General features: G+C 45.6%; 1 protein-coding gene across 5 annotated transcripts in view; it reads left to right on the top strand.

Moving 5' to 3' along the window:
* Nucleotides 1-24,857, top strand: part of PMFBP1 (polyamine modulated factor 1 binding protein 1) — a 1,053,891-nt gene that overhangs the window by 1,000,404 nt on the left and 28,630 nt on the right. For all 5 annotated transcript variants that reach the window (XM_029608277.1, XM_029608279.1, XM_029608278.1 and 2 more), the window contains one exon: nucleotides 9,679-9,772. In XM_029608277.1, coding sequence (XP_029464137.1) covers nucleotides 9,679-9,772 — 94 coding nt within the window. The remainder of the gene's footprint in view (nucleotides 1-9,678; nucleotides 9,773-24,857) is intronic.

Genomic DNA, 24,857 nt, shown 5'->3' with positions numbered 1-24,857 from the left:
GCAACATCCTTTCATGGATTACAAACTGGCTAAAAGACAGGAAACAGAGAGTAGGATTAAATGGACAATTTTCTCAGTGGAAGGGAGTGGGCAGTGGAGTGCCTCAGGGATCTGAATTGGGACCCTTACTTTTCAATATATTTATAAATGATCTGGAAAGAAATACGACGAGTGAGGTAATCAAATTTGCAGATGATACAAAATTGTTCAGAGTAGTTAAATCACAAGCAGATTGTGATAAATTGCAGGAAGACCTTGTGAGACTGGAAAATTGGGCATCGAAATGGCAGATGAAATTTAATGTGGATAAGTGCAAGGTGATGCGTATAGGGAAAAATAACCTAAGCTATAGTTACATGAACATCAAAATACAAAGAGGAAAAACGAGCAGAATTTGAAGAAAAAGTATTGATACACATGAAAAGATACTGAATGGTGAATAAAACGGAAAATGTCATAATGCCTCTGATCGCTCCATGTTGAGACCGCACCTTGAATACTGTGTACAGTTCTGGTCGCCGCATCTCAAAAAAGATATAATTGCGATGGAGAAGGTACAGAGAAGGGCTACCAAAATGATAAGGGGAATGGAACAACTCCCCTATGAGGAAAGACTAAAGAGGTTAGGAGTTTTCAGCTTGGAGAAGAGACGACTGAGAGGGGATATGATAGAGGTGTTTAAAATCATGAGAGGTCTAGAACGGGTAGATGTGAATCGGTTATTTACTCTTTCGGATAGTAGAAAGACTTGGGGGCACTCCATGAAGTTAGCATGGGGCACATTTAAAACTAATCGGAGAAAGTTCTTTTTTACTCAACGCACAATTAAACTCTGGAATTTGTTGCCAGAGAATGTGGTTAGTGCAGTTAGTATAGCTGTGTTTAAAAAAGGATTGGATAAGTTCTTGGAGGAGAAGTCCATTACCTGCTATTAAGTTCACTTAGAGAATAGCCACTGCCATTAGCAATGGTTACATGGAATAGACTTAGTTTTTGGGTACTTGCCAGGCTCTTATGGCCTGGATTGGCCACTGTTGGAAACAGGATGCTGGGCTTGATGGACCCTTGGTCTGACCCAGTATGGCATTTTCTTATGTTCTTATGTTCTTACTGTTCAGTGATATAAGAACTGCACTGTATTGTAGCTAATTTTCATCTTTGTTTTTTGATGTTCATCATGTGTTTTTGCATTTATTGGGTATGCTTTTGAATATTGTCTGTTTTATGGGGTGAATGTGGAGTGAGTGAGTTTGGATTTTGTTTTGTATTTTTCTATGGAACAATAATAATAAATGAATGTACATGTGTTTGTATCAGATGGTGAGTTATAATAATAAACAAATGTACATGTGTCTATAACCCACTTTCCCAACCCCATTCACCTTTGCCACCCTTTGAGGGCAGTGGTAAATTAAAAAAATTACACAAAAAAACATTAAAAAGCCTGCAGCACAAGCTCCTCCCTTCATGACCAAATTATGCCCGTTTGTAAAATAACCCCTCCTCAAGCTTCCGACTCCCCTCACCCTCCAAGGCTGCTAACACCCCTTCTCTTGCCTTGCTGTACCTTAAAAATCCCTTGTGGCCTAGTGGGAACTGCAGTACCCCTTAGGCTCTGGGCCCTGCGCCATCACTTTCAATATGGCACCAGCTGACATACTTTTGCCCTGTTAGGCTGTGGGGCTGGCATCTCTCAATCTTTCCTGGGACCAGCTAAGCTACATTTTTTTCCTTGTGGTATTTTACTGTGGTAAAATACCACAAGGAAAAAATACCACAGTATTCAGTAAGCTGCATCAGAGAATACTGCAAGTAGTGAATCCTGTGGTATTTTCCCTCTAGGGAAAAATTGTGTGGCTTAATAAATGAGCCCTCTGGGGACAGGAAAATGCCTACAGTACCTGAATATAATCCGAATCCACTTTGAAGTGGCTGAATGGTGGGAAATACATAAATAAATAATAAACATACACTATTGGGTCTCATGGCCTTATTATCCAGTCTCATTAAATGTAAATACTTTGAGCTGGATTTTAAAAGCCCTATGCGCACTGGGCCTATTTTATAAAGGCCCGGCTACGCGCGTAAAGCCCCGGAACGCATCTAAATCCCGGGGCTTTACAAAAGGGGTGGCCTGGGGGCGAGGACAGAGGCCTCTGGCACAGTGGCCATTTACTGCTGTGTCGGAGGATCGTGTACCAGCAGGCTGGCAGTGCACGCAACTTGCGCCTGACTAAGATAAGACAGATGTCGGGGCAGAGGGAGTTAGAGTAGGGCTAGGAGGGGAAAGGTTAAGGGAAGGGGTGGGAAGGTTAGAACAGGGGGAAGAGAAGTTCCCTCCCAGGCCGCTACGATTTTGTATGTTTGAAAATTTACCCCTTTATGTACCACCTTTTCTGTAGCTGTTTTGTAATCATTTCACATTTATCAGTGCGATTTTCCGCCTTGGGTATGTCTCTTTATCCCAGGACAAGCAGGATGCTAGTCCTCACATATGGGTGACATCATTGATGGAGCCCTATTGTGGAAAACTTTCTGTCAAAGTTTCTAGAAACTTTTGACTGGCCCTGTGAGGCCACTGAGCATGCCCAGCATACCATGATATTCTCTGCCACAGGGGTCTCTCTTCAGTCTTCATTTTTCCGCACTGCTGTAGGCATCGCGGAGCAGGAGCCTTGTGAGAATTTCTCAGTGTTTTGCTGACTAAAAGTCATATTTTCTCATATATATTCGCCCACACGGGATCTCTCTCTCAGGTTTCCACCGGCTAGTGAGTAATCTTGTCTCGTTTTTACTCTCTGAGTAAAAATTTTTTTCTCTCGCACTTCCTTCTCATCGAAGGCTGTCGACATTAAAATGGCTACGGGATTTTAAAAGTGTCCCATCTGTAATCGGACAATGTCCATTACAGACCCACACCTCGAGTGTGTTCTTTGTTTGGGGGAAAAACATGATGTCATAACCTGCACTAAATGTGCAGAAATGACTCCGGGACGAAAAGCCCGCCAAGAGAAGATGGAGCATCTATTCCATCTGCAACTTTTGCCATCTCCCTCTACCTCGACTAAATCTTCACCGGCAGGAGTTTCAAAAAGAATAATTTTGAAAAAACATCGTCCGGAAAGGTCGGGGGACCATCCATCGCCGACGTCATCGATAGCATCGACGAAGTCAGTGATAGAACACCGCTCAAAGCACCGACATCGACATACATCGATGCCTGTGGTGCTTCTTTCCCTGGAGGAACAGACCGCGAAAAGGCCAAGAACTCAGGAAACACCGGTACCTTCAATGCCGGGGCCTTTACCCCATGAAGACGTACCAGTAGTCGAACCTCCACAGGGAGATTCCTCCACAGGGAGATTCCTTCAACATCTACACCGCCACCGCATACAGCTGCTCTGCCTGCATCAGTTGTTATGCAGGAATTGTCAGATTTCATCAGACAAGTGGTTCTTCAGGCCTTAAAAGAACAGACATCGATTCCGGCGCCTTCGCCGATGCCGGTGATTACACCAAAGCCGGTGCCCGCACCGATGCCGACAACCCCGTCGATGCCTGTGCTGATGCCGGCACCGCAACCCAAGTCGATGCCGATGTTACCTGGGGCTCCAGGACATCCTGAGCTAGCGCTTTACCAGCTTCTCATGAAAAGATTCGATAAAGTAGTCTGTGCTCTTCCATCTATACCACAAGAAGAGGTTCCTGGACAGATTCCCTTCGATGACCCGCAACCAGGTCCATCAGGAGTTCCTCGTCCACCAAGATCCTCCCCATATCTCCTCATCAAGATGATCAGTACGATACTTGGGATGAGGGACATACAGACACTTCCTCTGAAGACTTTGTCGGATCCTTCACCACCAGACCAAAGGAAAAAATCTCCACCGGAGGAGTTATCATTTACAAATTTTGTCCAGGATATGGCGGACACCGTTCCCTTCACATTGATGACGGAGGAGGATTCTAGGCAACAAACATTGGAGGTTCTCCAATTTGTGGATCCTCCAAAACAAGTAGTAGCCATACCTGTTCATCAAGTCCTCCTGGACTTACAGCATCGACTTTGGGAGCACCCATGCTCAGTACCTACTGTTAATAAAAGAATGGATACTACTTATTTGGTTCAGTCTGTTCCTGGCTACCAAAAGTCACAGCTTCCACACCAATCAGTGGTTGTGGAATCAGCACAAAAGAAATAAAAAAGAATAAGGCTGCATTCCTCCACTCCCCCAGGAAAGGATCAGAGATTCTTAGATTCTCTGGGAAGAAAGATTTACCAAGGAGCCATATTAAATACCAGGATTTCATCTTATCAATTATACATGACTCAGTATCAAAGAAATCTGTGGAAACAGATACAAGACTTTACCACATCATTACCACAACAATATCAGGAAGCAGCCCAAGCAATTATTCACAAAGGACTTGAAGCTGGCAAGCATGAAGTCCGAGCTGCTTATGACGGATTTGAAACAGCCTCCAGAGTAGCGGCCTCTGGTATAAGCGCAAGACGTTGGGCATGGCTTAAAGCCTCTAACCTCAGGCCTGAAGTCCAAGAAAAATTGGTTGACTTACCATGTCTGGGTGATAACCTCTTTGGTTCCAAAGTGCAAGATGCAGTTGCACTTTTAAAAGAACATACAGAAACCCTGCGCCAACTTTCATCAATTCCACAGGATTCTGCTGCCCAGTCATCTCATCGGCCTCCCAGAAAGGAATCTAGACGACCTTTCTATAGACAGAGGCGTTATTACCCTCCAACATCATGAGGCAGATCTACTAGGCCACAGCAAAGAGCTCAGTCCAGACAGCCTAGGGCAGCTAGGCCTCAACCTCCACCGCAGACGGGACCGGCTGCAGGCTTTTGAGGTTCTTCCCAGAGACCAAAGCCATCTCTCCAATCCTCATCCAGAGCTTCCAGTAGGAGGCCGAGTATCCTCCTTTTACAACCATTTGTTACAAATAACAACAGACCAATGGGTACTCGCAATAATATCTAGAGGCTACCAACTCAATTTCCTCTCAATTCCAAGAGATTCTCCTCCGAGACCTCTTCCTCTAACCGAAAATCACATAATCCAATTGCAAGTAGAATTATCCACTCTTCTGAGAACCAGGGCTGTAGAGCTGGTGCCCCGGACTCAGCAGGGCAGAGGATTCTTCTCCCGTTATTTCCTCATTCCAAAGAAAACAGGAGGCCTACGTCCCATCCTAGACCTCAGAAATCTCAACAAATTTCTGAAGAAAGAAAATTTCAGGATGGTTTCTCTAGGCACCATGCTTCCACTTCTTCAAACAGGAGACTGGCTTTGTTCTCTGGATCTACAAGACGCTTACGCTCACATTCCAATATTCCCTCCTCACCGCAAGAATCTGCGCTTCATGGTGGGTCATCAACATTTCCAGTACAGAGTACTACCATTCAGACTTGCCTCAGCTCCCAGTGTTTTCACAAAATGTCTGGCAGTAATAGCAGCACACTTGCACAAGGAAAGTGTCCACGTCTTCCCCTATCTAGACGACTGGCTCATCAGAAGTCAATCTCAACAAGGAGCTCTGGCTTCTCTCAGTCGAACAATTACTCTACTTCACTCCATGGGCTTTCTCATAAATTATCAAAAGTCCCATCTCACCTGCTTCAATTCATAGGAGCAGAATTGAACACCATCCTCTCAAAAGCTTTTCTACCCGAGGATCGAGCAGAAACGCTTTCCCTACCATCAAACTCTATTCACTCAAGGAAACAAGCAACAGCTCATCAGTTTCTAACCTTACTAAGTCACATGGCCTCCACAGTACATGTCACTCCTATGGCACGGCTCGCCATGAGAGTAACCCAAAGGACATTAAGATCACAATGGATCCAAGCCATTCAACCACTGTATTCTCCAATTCAAGTAACCTACCAACTACGTTCATCTCTACTTTGGTGGGCGAACAAGGACAACTTGCGCAAGGGCCTACCCTTCCAACAACCAGTCCCACAGATAACCTTAACTAGAGATGCATCCACCTTAGGTTGGGGAGCTCACATAAACAATCTCCAAACCCAGGGTACTTGGACAAAACTCGAAGCAACATTTCAAATCAATTTCCTGGAACTTCGAGCTATACGTTATGCGCTGCATGCGTTCAAGGACTGCCTTATACACAAGACTGTTCTAATCCAAACGGACAACACAGTGGCCATGTGGTACATCAACAAACAGGGAGGTACGGGTTCGTATCTCCTTTGTCAAGAAGCTGCACAGATTTGGGACTGGGCCCTGACACACTCAATGTTTCTCTGGGCCACTTATCTGACAGGCATTCACAATGTAGTGGCGGATCAACTCAGTCGCCAGTTCCAACCACACGAATGGTCCCTGGATCCCTTAGTAGTGACCAGGATATTTCAACGTTGGAGACAACCGAAAGTAGACCTCTTTGCGTCACCCCTGAATCACAAAGTTGACAAATTCTGCGCTCTGCACAGATAAAATTACCAACTAGCCAAGGACGCCTTTGCTTGCCCTTGGAACTCAGGCCTTCTATATGCGTATCTTCCGATACCGCTCATAACCAAAACTCTAGTGAAGCTACAACAGGACAAAGGGTCCATGATACTCATAGCCCCGTATTGGCCTTGACAAGTATGGTTTCCCACACTTCTAGACCTCTCAATCAGAGAACCAATTCGCCTGGGTGTAGCCCCCACTCTCATAACTCAGGATCAGGGTCGGTTGCGCCATCCCAACCTTTAATCACTATCCCTGACAGCATGGATGTTGAAAGTTTGATTTTACAACCACTCAGTCTTTCAACTAATGTATCTCAAGTGCTTATAGCTTTTCGTAAACCTTCAACACGAAAGAACTATTCTTCAAAATGGAAAAGATTTACTTTGTGGTGCACACAAAAGAACATTGACCCTTTCTCCTGCCCCACAACTTCTCTACTAGACTATTTATGCCTTCTTTCAGACTCTGGTCTCCAGACTTCATCTGTCAGAGTACCCCTAAGTGCAAATTCAGCTTACCATAACAAGATGGGAGATGCACCAATATCCACACATCCTCTTGTCAGTCGATTTATGAGAGGTTTAATTCACCTTAAACCATCAATTCGGCCACCTGTCACAGAATGGGACCTGAATTTGGTCTTAACAAGACTCATGCGTTCTCTGTTTGAACCCATGAATTCCTGTGATCTTAAATTTCTCACATGGAAGACTATCTTCCTTATAGCCATTACATCGGCTAGAAGGGTTAGTGAGTTACAAACACTTGTCACATACTCACCTTATACAAAATTCTTACATGACAGAGTGGTTCTCCGTACATATCCAAAATTCCTTCCTAAAGTAGTTACGGAGTTCCACTTGAACCAATCGATAGTTTTGCCCACATTCTTTCCAAGGCCTCATTCTCACCAAGGAGAACGGGCCTTACATACCTTGTACTGTAAGCGTACGCTAGCATTCTACTTAGACCGCACTGCAGTCCACAGGAAATCCACTCAACTCTTTGTATCTTATGATCCAAACAAACCGGGAAAAACAGTGGGTAAACATACTCTATCCAATTGGCTAGCAGATTGTATACAGTTTTGCTATGAAAAAGCAGGCCTTCCTCTCCAAGGGCGAATAAAGGCGCATTCAGTTAGAGCAATGTCAACCTCAGTAGCGCACTATCGTTCAGTGCCAATTCTTGACATATATAAAGCAGCTCATTACTGTTTGCACAAGCAGAGACGACAAGATTCAGCCTACGGACAATCTGTCTTAAAGAACTTGTTTCCAGTATAACCCCCAACTCCTTCTACATCCAATCTGCTGTGATCTTCGGCTGCCTCATTTTCAACAACAATACTTCACTGTTGCTTCACTAGAAAATGACTCAGCCTCTAGCTTGCTATTCACCCATATGTGAGGACTAGCATCCTGCTTGTCCTGGGATAAAGCAAAATTGCTTACCTTGTAATAGGTGTTATCCCAGGACAGCAGGATGTAGTCCTCACAGAACCCACCCGCCACCCCGCGGAGTTGGGTCCGATACGTTTTATTATTTTATTTTTTGCTAAGGCTTATTGCTACATACGAGACTGAAGAGAGACGCCTGTGGCAGAGAATATCATGGCATGCTGGGCATGCTCTGTGGCTCACAGGACCAGTCAAAAGTTTCTAGAAACTTTGACAGAAAGTTTTCCGCAATAGAGCTCCATCAATGATGTCACCCTTATGTGAGGACTACATCCTGCTGTCCTGGGATAACACCTATTACAAGGTAAGCAATTTTGCTTTCCTCATCTGTAAATATTGAGCAAAACAATTTATTTAATATTTTTGTCTTTTGCTGCAGCATTTCTTCGAAAATCACACTTTCTCCCTTTATTGTACCTATTTACCCTATGGTTTTCTACTTCTCCTTTATATATCTGAATATTTCATCTCTTCCTTTTATTGACTAAGCAACTGGTGTTTTTGCTTGTCCAACCTTCCATCCTCCCTTTTGTTTTCCTGATAAGTCTGCTTGTGTATTTTTCTTTTGTATTTTTCAAATGCTGACCTCTTTCTGCTACCTCTGTAGACAACCATATTGGTTTGTTTCTTCTTTTCTTTTTGTTCACTTGCCTTACAGTGCTCTTAGGTGTGTCATGATATGAACCACATTAAGTTTATTATGACTCCATTGAAAAGAGATGAGCCCGAAAATTGTGATTAAATCAGAATCACAGTCCCCACCTGCATTTGCCTGTGTGTGAAGTTTTGGCAATTGTGGCCCAAATCAGAAAAAAAAAAGCCAAGGAAATTGTGGAGAAAATCATAGGGGCGGATTTTAAGAGCCCAGCTCGCGTAAATCCGCCCGGATTTATGCGAGCAGGGCCTTGCGCGCCGGCGCACCTATTTTCCATAGGCCTGCCGGCGTGCGCAGAGCCCCGGGACTCGCGTAAGTCCCGGGGTTTTTCGAGGGGGGGTGTCGGGGGCGTGTCAGGGGCGGGGCCGATCGACGCAGCGTTTTGGGGGCGGGACGCGGCGTTTCGGGGGCGGGCCCGGGGGCGTGGTTTCAGCTGGGGGCATGGCCGCGCCCTCCGGAACCGCCCCCAGGTCGCGTCTCGGCGCGCTAGCGGCCCGCTGGCGCGCGGGGATTTACTTCTCCCTCCGGGAGGCGTAAATCCCCCGACAAAGGTAGGGGTTGTTTAGATAGGGCCGGGGGGGTGGGTTAGATAGAGGAAGGAAGGGGAAGGTGAGGGGAGGGCGAAAGCGAGTTCCCTCCGAGGCCGCTCTGATTTCGGAGCGGCCTTGGAGGGAACGGAGGCAGGCTGCGCGGCTCGGCGCGCGCCAGCTGTACAAAATCGGCAGACTTGCGCGCGCCGATCCTGGATTTTAGCAGATACACGCGGCTATGCGCGTATCTACTAAAATCCAGCGTACTTTTGTTTGCGCCTGGTGCGCCAACAAAAGTACGCGAAGGCGCACTTTTTAAAAATCTACCCCATAAAGTCCACCATATGATCATGGGCTTCCCTAGGTCATTTTTCTACTTCTGTCCTCAGCATGATTTGGTGCACGGTTTATGACTGAGTTTGTCTACCCATCCCTTATTACAATCCTGTCTTTGATGAGCATCACTTCTCCCTTCCTATGCTGTACTTAGGCAGAAACAAATACTTATAAACTTCTTCTCTCTCCTGAAGCTATGTGCAAGAAGTAATGGTGAGGCTGCAACAAGAAAACCGGCAACTCAAGGGTGAGGCAGACAAGCACTGGATTGAGAGTGAACGATGCAAGGTAAGGCATTTTCTATTGCATATCTAAGAGTTGTAGGAGATCCAAGCGCCTCAGCAAAAGGCCCTGGCTGACACACAACAAGGTTTTATCTCCATGGTTCACAAATTCTATCCTTGTAAAGTCTCAGTCTTGATTCTCAGATCTACAATAAATATCCGTATTATTAGCAAACTGTATATTTTGGTCTAAGAATTAATTTATTAGCATATTTTGGTTACTGTTGGGGTTAGCCAGGCCAGGATTTGCTTTACTACTTCTGTCCATGATCTCACTTGTAAAGATCTCAAAATGAACAGAATGTTCAACTTAAGCAGTGAAAGGGTTTTTAATTAAAATTGTTTTAGTTTATTTTCAAGAAAATCTTATGTTTTCTATTTTACAGATTTTGGGTAAATTAAATGATTTTTTAAATTTTAATTCTGGCATATTCTATTTTTTGTTTTTTTTCTTTTCTGCTTTGATGTCTCCTAAATAGCATTTGCTTCTATTGCAGGTAAAGTTCCTTTGTTCCATTGGGGAATTTATGATAATTTCATTTCTTTCAGAATGTCATTTTGCAGAAGGATTTGTATTATTTTGAAGCAGTCAAAAGCAACCATTCTTGTCAACAATACTATTTATTTATATATATTTATTCTGCTGCTGCTGCTTAATTCATACTCTAGGTATTTTTCAAGTTGATCTTGTGAACCAGGATCATGGGGACCAACTGTTGTGTGTATCTTGGATACAAAAAAAACACCTTTCCCTTCACAGAGACAAAGATTTGAATTCACTGTCACCTAAGCCCCCAACATTTTGAATAGTAAGGAATATAGCCGCCACTTTGTATTTTTAAACAAATTATACTTCAAAACTTAACAGGTTGTGAGTCCATTTCTAATAAGGCTTTTCTCCATGGAAAAGCTTGATGCAAAAGCAGAAAGTGCTTCCTTATCATCTGCTAGACTAGTCCAGATGGATGAGTTTTTCTTCCAGTAGATGGAGACAGAGAATAAAAGATTTACTGTAACAGCCTAACAGGCCGATACAGTAAAGCGCGGCCGCGGTTACCCTGCTTCTAACCCGCTTTGTACCCACAATTTGGCTGCGTAAGTCCAACCCGCGATTCATTATCCCTTTTAACCCATCCTTACCGCTTCTTGAAATCAACGGGTAACCCTTTCCGCCCGCGGCATGTATAGGATATGTAAACGATCGGATTAGCTATTCCCTCTGATCCAGTAACGTGCGCCCCGATTATCGCCTTTTTAACCTGCAGTTTTGCCGCGTGTTTAACCTGCTAACTTACCGCCTACCCTTACCCCTGCGTTAGTGTGGAGCGTCAGGCAAGCCCCAGCAGAGAGAGACGAAATTTCACAGGCAAACTTTCCTGTGAGGCTTCAGCAGCCCGGGGCAGATCGGGCGCTCCCCATGCGAGGCGGCTTCCAGCAGCCCCCGCCGGCGAAGGTGCATGAGCGCATGCAAATGATTGCTTCACTGCCTGACCCCCTCACCCCCCCGGGACCTTTAGAGGAGCCAGGATCGGGCAAACTTTCCCCCAGCCCCCGCTCACCTACCCTGGTCGCGTCCATGGGTGCCGGTCTGCCATGCGGGCACGCTGACAGCTCCGGAGCAGCCCCAGTCCTCTCTCCCCTCCTCCCGGGGGCAGCCGGTGGCGAGAGTGGCTTCAGCAGCCTGGGGCGGATCGGGCACTCCCCATGCGAGGCGCGGCTTCCAGCAGCCCTCGCCGGCGAAGGTGCATGAGCGCACACCGTGATCTGAGCGCCCGGCTGGATGTCCGAGCTCACGGCGTGCGCTCATGGCAGCGAAGGTGCATGAGCGCACGCCGTGACCTGAGCGCCCAGCTGGACATCCGAGGTCATGGCGTGCGCTCATGCACGTATAGGCAGGCGTTCATGCACCTTCACCAGCCGGGGCTGCTGGAAGCCGCGCCTCGCATGGGGAGTGCCTGATCCGCCCCAGGCTGCTGCTGAAGCCGCTCGGGAGGAGGGTAGAGAGGACTGGGGCTGCTCCGGAGCTGCCAGCACGCCCACACGGGAGACCGGCACCCATGGACACGGCCAGGGCAGGTGAGCGGGGACTGGGGGAAAGTTTGCCCGATCCTGGCTCCTCTAAAGGTCTTGTCCCGGGGGGTGAGGGGTCAGGCAGTGAAACAATCATTTGCACAGACAACAAAACAAACTGCACCAGCCCTTCTCCTGTATCCACTTCCTGGTACCTGTCATTTCAAATGTCATTTGAAATGACAGGTACCAGCGCACCCAGGATACTGTATAGAGCGCTGTTTAGCACTCTATACAGTAAAATGGATTGCGCTTCATGGACGTTTCATGGACGCGGCTTGCATTTGCATGCCATTTAAATACTGTATCGAGCGGTATGTGATCCGGACTGTGCGTGCAGCAAACAAGGGTGCGCCCGGCACTACTGCACTCTTTCTTCCGTGTCCATACTGTATCGGCCTGTAAATAAGACACTGTGCCACCTGCAGTCCCTCAGTATTTCTGCCTCCAGCAGGTGGTTTAGTTTAGTTTATTTAAAACTTGATTGTAAATTTTACAGAGTAAAACAATGTGATGTACAATAAAACAGTATTCAGAGTAACATATATAAACTAAAAAGCAATAAAAGACATAGTTAAATCAAAATAAGGCACAATGAAAAATATATAACCCAACATAACAGGGACTAAAACCAAAAAACTACATAGAACTACAAAAAATATATGCCAGATACATAATTTTAAGCAAATTCAGAAATATCATAAAAAGGATTGGCATAATATAATAGCAATAGTATAAAAAAGAAACAGAAAACTTAACTAAATATGCAAACAGTTTTGGTCAGGAAGGCTTGCAAAAGCCAAAAGGTTTTCAAGGCTTTCCTAAACTTAAAATAGTCTCTTTCTAAACACAAGGACGGTGGAAAGGCATTCCAGAGACACTAGGTATTAGGAATGAAAAGCAGACCTCCTTAGTTCTCTCCATTCTGTTGTCTCTGTGGGATAGTAATACCAGTAATTCCTGTTGGGAGGAGCACAGTGATCACCGAGGATTGTGACTAGGATGGATTGTCCCAGTGTAGGGTTTTGAATGTTAAGCATCCAATTTTAAACTGGATTTGTAGACAGACTGGGAGCTAGTATAAGTCTTGAATCAAATGGATGACACGATTGTATTTTCCCAACCCAAATATCAGTTTGGCCACTGTGTTTTTAACTGTTTGAAGCCTTCCCAGCTGTTTGGAAGATAGAGCATGAAACAAAACATTACAATAATCCAGGAATGATAAGACTAGGGAGTAAGTGAGACATTGAAGGTCAGCACAATCCAAAAAAGGTCTAAGTTGACGGATAAAATGTAAAAAGAAATACAAAGTTTGCAATTAGTGAGAAATCTGCTTTGAAAAGGTTAAGGATGAGTGAAGCTTGTCACAAGAGTAGTGATAGTATCTTGAACTAGAATGGGAGTATTTTCCATACCAGGCATGGGGAGCTGTGTCGATACAGATTTCCTAGAGAAACATATTACCTCTAATTTGCTAGGATTTACTTTATTTGGCAAACTTCAGCCAATTATCTATTTTAGTCAAGCGGTTTTTAAAACCATTCAGAGGGGATGGTCAATCTGGATCACATTGAGCAATAATCTGGATGTTGTCAGTTTAGAGAAAACTGGAGAATCTTAAACTTTGGAGGAGAGTAGCAAGTGGTGCAAAATACAAGTTGAATAAAATCTGTGAACCTATGTTTCCTTATTTCTTTAGTTTTTCATGTAATAACCAAGTAAACTTGAATAAAGATTGAATTTTAAAAAATCTGTGAAAGAATGTATCCCTGTGGTACACCACAGTTTGAAGAGGTGATAGAAGACTTTAAAGAGTTCCAAACATCAGAATATGATCTGGATTCCAAAAATCATTTAAACCAAAATAAAGCCTGTTCACGAATACCTTTTTCATGCAATCGATTTAACAAAAGCTGATGATCAACAGTGTCAAAAGCGGCACTCATATCTAAGCAAACTAGCAATACCAACTTCCCTTTATCAAAAAGCAAACTGACTGCATTGATTAAAAATGAGAATGCAATTTCAGTACTGTGGCCTTTGCATTATACGCATTGTAGGGATAAGCGGCATAAAGCATCCAATGCCTAATTCCCAGCTCCTAATAGAATTAGTTCAACCTATTTTTAACTGTAGTCAACCATCAGGACGAATTTCTATGAAACACTCAATCCCCCAAGTAAATGTCTTTTGATATAAACTCCTGTTTGTTACCGAATACTAATGGCACCACCCATGTAATTTGCGAGCCATATTTTTCTTTGATATAGGTGCCCTATTGTAAACCGTTATGATGGTGAATAACTTAATGACGGTATATAAAAACTCTTAAATAAATAAAATTGTTTAGAATGCAAAACCAGGGTGCTCGCAAGAAACGCAGACAACTGAAGTTGCATAGCTTTCTCACAGGTCGATACTGTAACGTGCGGTTTAAGATTTCCCGTCTGTAACGTGCTGGGAGCGCACAATTCGGACGCGTAAGGCGATTCAGCGATACAGTCTCCAGTTTCACGTGTCCTTAGCGCTTCTTAAAACAGATGCATAACCCTTTCCGCACGCAGCATGTATATGATATGTAAATGAACGAATTAGCTATATAATGAAGGAATTAGCTATTCCCCTCCGATACTGTGACGCGCGCTCAGATTATCTCCTTTGTAACCCGCTATTTTGCCGCGTCCTTAACCTGTTAGTTTACCGCTACCCTCTACTTGGTGTTAGTGTGGTGTTAGTGTGGTGTTCGAAAATGTAAACGGGAATAAAGTGTAAAAAATGGTGTAAAAAAAGTGTAAAAATATTGCTTACCTGCCCTGGCCCCGTCCGGTCTCCGGTGCAGCCCCAGTCCTGTCCCCTCCTCCCGAAGCAAAAAAAAACGAAAAAGTAGCAAGGCTCGGGCCTGCTATGGTAGTCCCTTCTCCCTTCTCCTCTCCTCCCGATTTCGGCGCTCAAGGCGGTCGGGTGGGCGTGCATTCATCCAGGCAGAGGGAGCCGGCAGCGAAAGCGGCCTCCGGCTCCCTCTGCCTGGATGAATGCACGGCCCCCGCCGGCAGTGAATGAATGCCCGTGCGATTTCGGCGCTCAAGGCATGAGCGCCGAAATTGCACGGGCATTCATTCACTGCCGGCGGGGGCCGTGCATTCATCCAGCGGCCCCCGCCGGCAGTGAATGAATGCCCGTGCGATTTCGGCGCTCATGCCTTGAGCGCCAAAATCGCACGGGCATTCATTCGCTGCCGGCGGGGGCCGTGCATTCATCCAGGCAGAGGGAGCCGGCGGCGAAAGCGGCCTCCGGCTCCCTCTGCCTGGATGAATGCACGTGCGATTTCGGCGCTCAAGGCGTGACGTCACTCATGTGACTGCCTTGAGCGCCGAAATCGCACGGGCATTCATTCGCTGCCGGCGGGGGCCGTGCATTCATCCAGGCAGAGGGAGCCGGAGGCCGCTTTCGCCGCCGGCTCCCTCTGCCTGGATGAATGCACGCCCACCCGGCCGCCTTGAGCGCCGAAATCGGGAGGAGAGGAGAAGGGAGAAGGGACTATCGTAGCAGGCCCGAGCCTTGCTACTTTTTCAGTTTTGTTTTTTTTTTTTGCTTCGGGAGGAGGAGACAGGACTGGGGCTGCACCGGAGACCGGACGGGGCCAGGGCAGGTGAGCGGGGGCTGGGGGATAGTTTGCCGAGCATCGGGGAACATAACTGTCCACTTCCTGGTACCTGTCATTTCAAATGTCATTTGAAATGACATTTGAAATGACAGATACCAGCGCGGCCATGAAGCGTTAGGCCCGCGAACCCAGGATACTGTATAGGCGCTCTATACAGTAAAATGGGTTGTGCGGGCCTAACGCTTGCCTAAGGCTTCGCAGCCGCGGCATGCATTTGCATGCAATTAGAAGAGAGTATAGAGCGGTAGGTGAAGAGAACTGTGCGTGCGGGGAACGAGGGTGCGCCTGACACTGCCGCACTGTTTCTACCGCGGCCTTAGAGTATCGACCCGTCAATGATTTTAGCAAGAGAAGGCAAATTTGAAATGGGGCATTAATTATCAGGTAGCTCTGGATCTAAATGTTGCTTCTTCAACACAGGCCTAACAACTACTGTCTTCAATGACTGAAGAACTCCCTGATCTAAACTAGAATTAATATCATATATCGGGGAGAGTAATCTTAGGTCTTGGTTCTTAACTTATTTAAAAGGTAATGGATCAAGAGTGAAAGAGGATGACTTCATCTGTTTTAACAGAATGTTTAAACCTGCAGGAGTAACTTTTTTGAAAGCAGATAACTGATGAACAGGTTCCTGCATTGAAACATAAGAAGCTGAGGCAGAAGAATTACTTAAAAACTCAGCTCTGATGTTTATTATCTTACTTTCAAAAGCAAGGGCAACAGAATCACATATAAGAGGGAGATCCAAGATGGTGCTTTGAGAAGGGTGCACTGAAAGAGCTCTCATTAGCTCATTGTCTGTTACCTTATGGTCAAGCGCAAGGGGAAGTTTTAAGGGGTTCCCCCCACTTATCGACAAGGAACCCCGATGTGATTGTCGGAGATTGAGGAATGCTTTCTGCTTCCCTCCATGACTCCAGGAGCAGTTTTCATTGCAGATGGCATCGAAGGAGTAACGCAGTTGCCAGGAGCGGCAGCAGACATTTCGCTCTTCCCTGGTGGTGGAGATCCTCTTTCCCCTGTGACCCGACTCTGATGCCATGGAGCCTATTGGAGCTGGCTCTGCCGGAAGTGCTGGGGGGGGGGGGGGGGGGTGGCAACGTCTTGAGGGATATCTGCAGAGAATACTAGCTGGAGCAATAATGGAAGCTAGCGGCAGCCAGGTGAAGGTGTCCAGAGCTCTGTGGCCTAGGAGCTGGGAAGTTTTCTGAGGCTGGTGGGTTTAAGGTAACATCAGCCGACAGCCATAAGCCTGATGGATCTTTTAGAATATCATTAGAAAGTCATAATGCTCCTAAGCCTTGCTCCTTCACTTTGGACAGCATCTGTAGTGTTCTTTCTTCAGAGGAAAAGTCCTTAAATTCATTGACCACTACTACTGATAATGTTTACAGTTAGAATTTTCTTGTGTTTGGATCTATCTTGGCCAAGTCTACCCAGTTTGAAACTTTGCAGCAAACATCTGATAGACTGGTTTCTGTCCAGGCTTCCCTTGTTCAAGACAAGACTTTGGTTAATCGGAGATTGGAAAATATGGAGAACTCAATGAGATTGTTGAATTTAAGAATTCTAAATTTTCCTGTTGTCACCATGATTTCTCCTGAGGACATAGTAGTAGTATTTACCCAGATGTTCTGCTACTATTCTTAGGGCCTACTATCTTCCTGGTAGAAGTCAGAGATACCAGTCAGGGAGCTGTGAATCAGGGAAATATGAATCTAGAGTTAACAGCAATTTTGGAATCTACTGTGGTAGACAAAGATCATAAGGCCATTTGGCTTGTTACTTTGCTTCTTTACAAGACCATAATTTGGTTTTTCATCTGGGTTGTTTTATTTTTTGTTTTGTTTTTTTTGTTTATGGGGTTCAAAGTGAGGATTTTTCTTGATTTTTGTAGGGCTGCTCGAGAAAGAAGGAAGAAATGTTTGTCTATACATAGTGAGATTTTGGATATGGGTGCCTGTGTTTTGTTAAGATTTCCTTGCAAATGTGTAATTAACTTTTCCTCTGAAAAATTTGTATTTTTTGAACTTTCACAATTAAAATTTTTATTGATTCTAGAGTTTCCACTACAGGAGAATCTCCTGCTACTGTTTCCTAATCTATTCAGATGGGATAATTAGTGAAGGTACTCTGCTGAATATGTGAGGGTTTGTTGCCCTATGGGGAGAAATTTTGTTTTAACTTTTTCTTTGTACTACTCCTTTGTTTGCTGGGTTCTCTCCCCCCCCCCCCCTTCCTTTGCTTATATGTTTATTTCTTTGGTAATGGACAATTTGTAAAGTTTTCTTTTTAAATTTTCCTTTCTAATTTTCTGCCTGCTTTTCTTTGCAAGTCTTTACTTGCATATAAATGAAACAAGCAAGAGAAAAGGTATCAGAACAGAGAATTTAGTCCAGAGAATTTCATAGGATGCCAAACCCAGCAGTCAGAGGTGTTATTCCGGCTGCTATGCAGCCTCTCCTCCACCAGAGGACTCCAGTTAATTCTTTGCTGTACTGAACTCTCTGATACATGCCTGGTCTCATGCCTCAGCTGTATGGAATACAACAAAAGGAAAATGTTCACTGAAATGGAACAGCATAAAATTGATTTTGTGCCCTGATGTAGCTATTCTGCAAAACGTTGCCAATGTCTGCATTTACTGGAATGGTTGAAAACAGAGGCTAGAACTGATCATGCCAAAAGGATTATGTCATAAAGATAAGTGCACTGACAAAACATTGTTTTGAATGTGTAGCTGAACCATTTCTTTATGATTACCAAAAGCAAAGGAAGACAAAATAAACTGTGCTGCAAAGAGCATGTTACAAAGATGAGATCTAGCGGGATATTATTTGGGCATAATCTTGCTTTTTAAAAATATATTATAAATAAAGGCAAATAGTATAAAAAAAAATTGGTGGGGTTAGTTTAAATATATATCATCTGTGAGCAATGTTAAAATGCTATGCCTTATGGTAAGGTATAATCCTTATTTGTATTATGTTGAAAAACTAATAAAGAATAAATTAAAAAAATAATAATAATAATAATTTGACAATAAAAAGAGGATTGTTAAGAACATAACATAAGAACATAAGGCTTGCCGTACTGTGTCAGACCAAGGATCCATCTAGCCCAGTATCCTGTTTCTAACTGTAGCCAAGCCAAGTCACAAGTACCTGGCAGGATCCCAAGGGGTAGATATATTCCAAGCTACTTATCCCAAGAATAAGCAGTGGATTTCTTTCACCACATCCTCTGGTAACAAATTCCAAAGCTTAGTTATGCATTGAGTAAAAAAATATTTTTTCTTATTAGTTTTAAATGTATTACCCAGTAACTTCATTGTGTGTCCCTTCGTCTTTGTACTTTTCGAAAGAATAAACAACTTATTAACGTTTACTCGTTCCATTCCACTCATTATTTTATAGACCTCTATTATATCTCCCCTCAGCTGTCTCTTCTCCAATCTGAAGAGTCCTAACCTCTTTAGCCTTTCTTCATAGAGGAATTGTTCCATCTCCTTTATTATCTTGGTCACCCTTCTCTGTACCTTTTTCTAAGTCTGCTATATCTTTTTTAAAATGATGTGACCAGAACTGAACATAATACTCAAGATGAGGTTGCACTATGGAGCGATACAGAGGCATTATGATTTATTTTTGTTACACGCCCCACCCGTAGTCGTCCCGCGCATGGGACCGCTCACCTTCGGGGTTCCACAGCGGGTCCTGGTCCTGACTCCCTCGCAGTCCTTGCAAGTCCAGCTAGGCCTCAGAGTCCCGCGGCACTGCACACCAGGCCTCACGCCGGGCCTCGGCGTAACAGCAGCTAGCCATGCCCCTATGCGCGCGTGGACCAGCCACCCTGATGTAGGTTCCAAGGTGGGGCCTAGTTCCGCAGCACACCCTGATTGAACTCATGTTAAAAGGAAGTTCCTGGCCTCACTTCCTTGCCTTGGCAATCGGGTCGGTTTGTTCCTGAGATTGCCTTTGCTTGTGTTCCTGCTTGCTTGTTCCTAGTCTCGTTCCAGGATCCTTCTGTTCCAGTTCCATTCCTGCTTATTCCTGCTTCCTATCCTGCTTGTTCCAGTGTTTGTTGTTCGTCTCCCAGGTAGTACACACTCGGACTGACTTCCTGTACTGACCTCAGCTTGTTCCGGAACTGCCTGCCGCCTGCCCAAGACCTCAGCTTGTTCCTGACCTGCCTGCCTGCCTGCCCAAGACTTCAGCTTGTTCCTGACCTGCCTGCCACCTGTCCAAGACTTCAGTTTGCTCTTTGACCTTGCCTGACCTCTGGATCTTGACCCTTGCTTCGTTGACCATTCCTCAAACTGACTTCTGGACTCTGACCTTGCTTGCCTGACCTTGCTTGATTCTGGCGCTGTCCCTAGCCTTGTCATCGCCATCCTTATTCTGGTTCGCTCTCCTCCAACCTGTTTCCAGCCTCGAACCCAATAGCGCTCCTCTAGCATCTGTGGGCACGCCGGACTTACACTCTCCCAAGCGTCTCCAGGCCCATCGAGACCTTCGGCTTCGCAGTGCTCCTCCCGCCAGGGCTCGGTGTCCTCCACGGTGTTGGCCCTGCCCCCTAGCATGCACGTGCGGAACTCCCGGCCATTTAAAGGGCCAAGCACGGGAAACTCCTCTGTGGCGCATGACAATGACGTCACCTGAGCACTGTATAAAGGCAGGGCTCAGGCTACAGTTCTTTGCCTTGGCGATCGGGTCGACACCTCGGTGTTACAAGTTTGCTGTTTCTTGTTCCTGCGTTACCTGCTTCCTGTCTTGTTCCCATGTTCCTGTCGTTCCGGCGTTCCTGTTGTCTTCCAGTGCTCCTGAGTTCCTGTGTTCCTCGTTCTCCTTTGTTGTACCTCCTCGGACTGATTCACGGTACTGACCCCTGCTTGCCTGACCACGTTTGACCGCTGCCTGGAACTGACCTGACCACGTTTGACCACTGCCTGGAACCGACCTCTGCCTGCCTTATGACTACGTTTGACCACTGCCTGGAACCGACCACTGCTTGCCTTCTGACCACGTTTGACCACTGCCTGGAACTGACCTTCACCTTGCTTGACCACGTTCGGACTGACCTTGGAACTGACCCTTGCTTCGACTGACCACCCTTGGACTGATACGCTGGCATTTACCCTTGTGCTGCACTTGGATACTCTGTTTGCTCCCATGACCACCAGACCAGCCTGCTCGGAAACTACCCGCGGCCTACATCTGGCTGAATCTATAGGCACCATCTACTTTTCCTGGAGGACCTTCATCTCCTGCTGTGCTCTAGAAGTCTCCAACAGTTCTGGTTCCGGTCTTGCTCCTCCATACTTCACCAGCTGTGCACCTTTGCTTGTGGTGGGTACACCTCTCCGCTACCTCTCCGGGAGACCCTGCTAGGCCCACCTAAGTCCAGGCAGTCTGGGTACCCAAGGGCTCAACCTGCAGAAACCCCGGATTGCTATTGGCGAAGCTCTAGCTAGCCTCTGTCTCCTTGTGTGCTCCACCTCCAGATAGCAGTCGCTCTCTGGGTCCGACCAGAGGGCTGTACCAATCCTGCACCAGGCCAAGGTTCCACTTCCAGTGCAACATATAGTACAGCATACATATCAGAAAGATGGCTAAGATGATGAATGGCTGTAGCTCATCAAAGATTTATTTAATGGATATTTTATTTAAGGGTGTACTATTTTTTAGGGAGGTCCTTGAATCACTTTTGAAGATTGAAAGGTATGCTATTATTGTAAGATGGGAAATTTAGTTTTATAGAAGTCTGAAAATAAACTGGAAGGGCTTGATCTCAAATAAAAAGGTTTATGAAATGCCGGAAGATTAAGGAACTCTAATAGAAAACTGGCCAAAAGATAAATGAGATTTGATCATTATGATATCTGAGGTTCTGGCATCAAATTAGCAAACTTAGGGCTTGATGTACTAAGGGTGGGGCTTAATTTGTGGTGGAACAGCCTGGAACGCAGTTCCGGACTTCTTTTCAGACTTAGGAGGCAGAGCCAGCAGGGTGTTCTGCTCCAGCCACTTCCTTCAGGCAGCCTGCAGGGAGAGAAAAGGAGGGGTTGAGCTCAAGCAGACAATGCAGAGAACAGCCACTCTGCTCCCTAATTCAGCCCAGGTGTTACTGAAGCAGAAACTGCAGAGCAAAGAAGAAACACTAAGGGGCCGATACAATTATATGCGCTGAAAGCGGGCGCTGACTTTTCTGAAAAGTCAGCGCCCGCTTTTTTAACGCACGCATGGCGCCCGTCATGCAATATGGAAATTAGGGGTCGCAGCTGCCGGTTATGAAGACCGACACCGGTAAACTCGGCCTCGGTTCTCATAAACTGCCTGTCTGCCAGTAATGAAAATGGCCACAGAGTTTATCGGTGGCCATTTTCATTACTGCCAGGGGGCCGGTCTGGGACTCACATTTATCTTTTTGCATTCGAAGTGAATGAATAATAGGCTCATTCATATGCATTTGCATGTGATGAGCGCTATCTCATTCACTCCACGTCGGATGCACGTTAAATAGGCACTAATCCCCCTATTGCATTAGGGGGTGGATTAGCGCCTGTTTAACCCACGTCCGACAGCGGTTTAAACAGTGTGCTCGGCTTAGTGCACTGTATTGCATCGGCCCCTCAAAGGGGTTCAAATTAGCACAAGTTTGAAATTTATGAGCAGCAGAGCCTTGATGATTGGCAGTACAGCTCTCAAGTTTCAGACTTGTGCTAATTCAACCCCTTTTAGTATCTGTTAGCCAGAGTATAATTTTTGGTGGAACAACCCAGAATGGTGTTCTGTCACCTTTTTTCTGGGACCCAAGAAAGTGGAGTAGAGACGGCCATGTAAAACAGTTATATTTCCACCACAGAAATGGAGCAGAGCTGGCAAAATTCAGTTACAACTTCCCTGCAAAAATGGAGTATAGCTTGTGTGGCATGTAGTATTTCTGTGCCCTCCAGACCCCAGCGGAAGCAAAGCAGAGTGTTTTGGAACTGCTTACCCTGGAGATGGGGAAGCCACATAGCCTTGATTTTTGTGCAAGCTCCTGGTACAATTGAGGAGGCCTTGAAGGAGAATGGCCAAGGTCAAAAAGGACGCAAGGTGAATGCCTGTTCGCCCCACTGTTTCTGCTGCTGCTGGGTATGTTGTCTTCCTGGCCAGGTTACTCTTTATTGTACTGGTTTCCCAGGCCCTGCTATCTGTGCCGCTAGTGACCACACTAGGGAAGGGGGAAAGAGCAAGAGCATGCGAGAGGTGAAGGTGGGGGCATGGATAGAGCTAAATGCAGGGCCAAGAGTAAGTGAGATCAGAGGAAGGGGATGGTAAGTGATTGAGATGTGGGGATGCTAAATGGAGCGTGTGAAGGGATTGGTGGATCTGTGGGTTGTGTGGGGGTGAGAGTGAGTGAGGAGATCAAAATTATGGAGTGTGAGGGGATTGGAGAGATTGTGAGGTATGAGTGAGATAAGAGTGGGGACAGACTATGAGGGAGGTGATTGTAGAAAGGACAGGGAAAGAGTGAATGAGCAGAGGGAAAGGGATAGGAAGGAATTTGATGGGGGAAGGGAGAGAATGAGTGAGGACATTACATGTGCTGCCCCTTACTTCCTCCCTTGAGGAGGCAAGGAGCAGGATGCACTTCTGAATTCCAGACCCTCCCTCACCCTGTCTGAGGAGGCTGAGGAGTGGATGGTGCATACCAGTTTGCCTTCACCCCGAAGGCCGCAGGTAGCCAGCTGATTCCAGCTGAAAGAGGAGGCCCATGTATTATTGGCCAAGAAGGGAGAGGAGAATTGCCAGAGAGGATAATTATCCAGGAAGAGAGAATTAGTGACCTTCAGGGGAAGGGGAAAGGGGGACTCGAGAACTACAAAGACTGGGGGTGAGATTTGGAGGCTCTAGGACCACTGTAGGGGGATGAGGACCACTGGAGGAAATCATGGGGGTGGGGGGGGGGGGGGGGGTTGGGGATAGAGAACTGGGATTACTAGGGCAGGAAAGAGGAGAAGAGTAAAGAGAGAGGGTTCCATTCTCTCTACCTTCCTCCTCTTTGCCTTCGTGATCCTTCATCCGTAGCCCCCAACGGTGTTCAACCTACAGTTGTCCTTCAGACACTAGTGCTTACTGAGCACTGATGGGTGAAGAATTGCTGAGACAATGAGCACTGTTGGGAACTGGGGATGAACAATCACTGGGATGAAGTGGAAAAGTGTGAATTGTGTTTGCATATATGTGTGAGACGGTGTGTGTTTAGGACAGAGAGTTCACACCCAGCCCTAGTCCTGGCCTCTTCCACCCCTCCCCACAGGTCATACCCTGCCCTGGCCCTGCTCCTGCACCCCACCCTCCACAAGTCCACTTCTTTTTTGTCTACAAATTAAGTCCTGACTAAGGTTTGTCTCCAATTTGTTGTCTGGAGGGCAAAATGTTTAGTACATCTGGCCATTACTACTGGTGGGAATGATAGAGGAAAGCAGAGAGCCATCCAGAGAGATGACATTAAACACTGATCAAGATCTGGGAACAAGAACAAAGTAAAGTGAAAAGCTGAGCGTCTAGATCACATGATGATAAGGTTTTCCTATGCAGAGGCACAATTTCCATAATTTTAGGCAGTAAAGGTTCACCAGAAAGAGACAAGACAAAGTAATATGTTCCTCATTTTACAGCATCCAGAATTCCAATTGACAAGGCACCAGAGATTTCAAAGCAGGTACCAGCAAAGAGTTTCTGCTTTTCTCCATAACAGCATTCAATAGGAGCCAGCAAACCTTATTAAACAGGTAGATATTAAAAGTAATTGAAGGGTAGGCTATATAATTTTATCAGTCCCAAGTCTTTTTTCAGTAACCAATCTCCAAATGTCCAGAAATGAAGAAGGTAATAAAGCAATGCATTTGGGATTTACACCACAAGACATCTATCATAGTAGTGCCAGTCATAGAAAGAGGATCCCACTTCTTTCTTGCTCCAAAGTCCTCAGAAGGTTAACAAAGCAATATGAAATTGAAAGCTGTAAACTCTTTTTTTTCCCCTTCAAAACAGAAAGCATCACAGCAGAAGTGGAATCAAGGGATGAATTAGATGCAGTAGATCACACAAGTATAAGTCATCAAATATTTCACAGATCTGCACACTAAAATCAGCACTATCAATATCAAATGTTAACTTTGGTCCTAGCTTCAGGTCCAAGAGTGGTTGCAGAGTTGGTGATTGTGTTAACCACAAGGTTAAGATAAGCAAGGATAGATTTCATATATCTAGACAACTGATTAGGCACAGCCAAATCAAGTGAATAAAAGAAAAGACATACAGAATAAGTGATGTGGTTATTGCAAAGTCACAGCTGGGTA

The sequence above is a fragment of the Rhinatrema bivittatum genome, chromosome 7 (assembly GCF_901001135.1).
Source record: "Rhinatrema bivittatum chromosome 7, aRhiBiv1.1, whole genome shotgun sequence".
Classification (NCBI taxonomy): Eukaryota; Metazoa; Chordata; class Amphibia; order Gymnophiona; family Rhinatrematidae; genus Rhinatrema; species Rhinatrema bivittatum.
The sequence above is the reverse complement of the archived record's forward strand: the minus strand, read 5'-3'. Positions and strand labels throughout refer to the sequence as shown.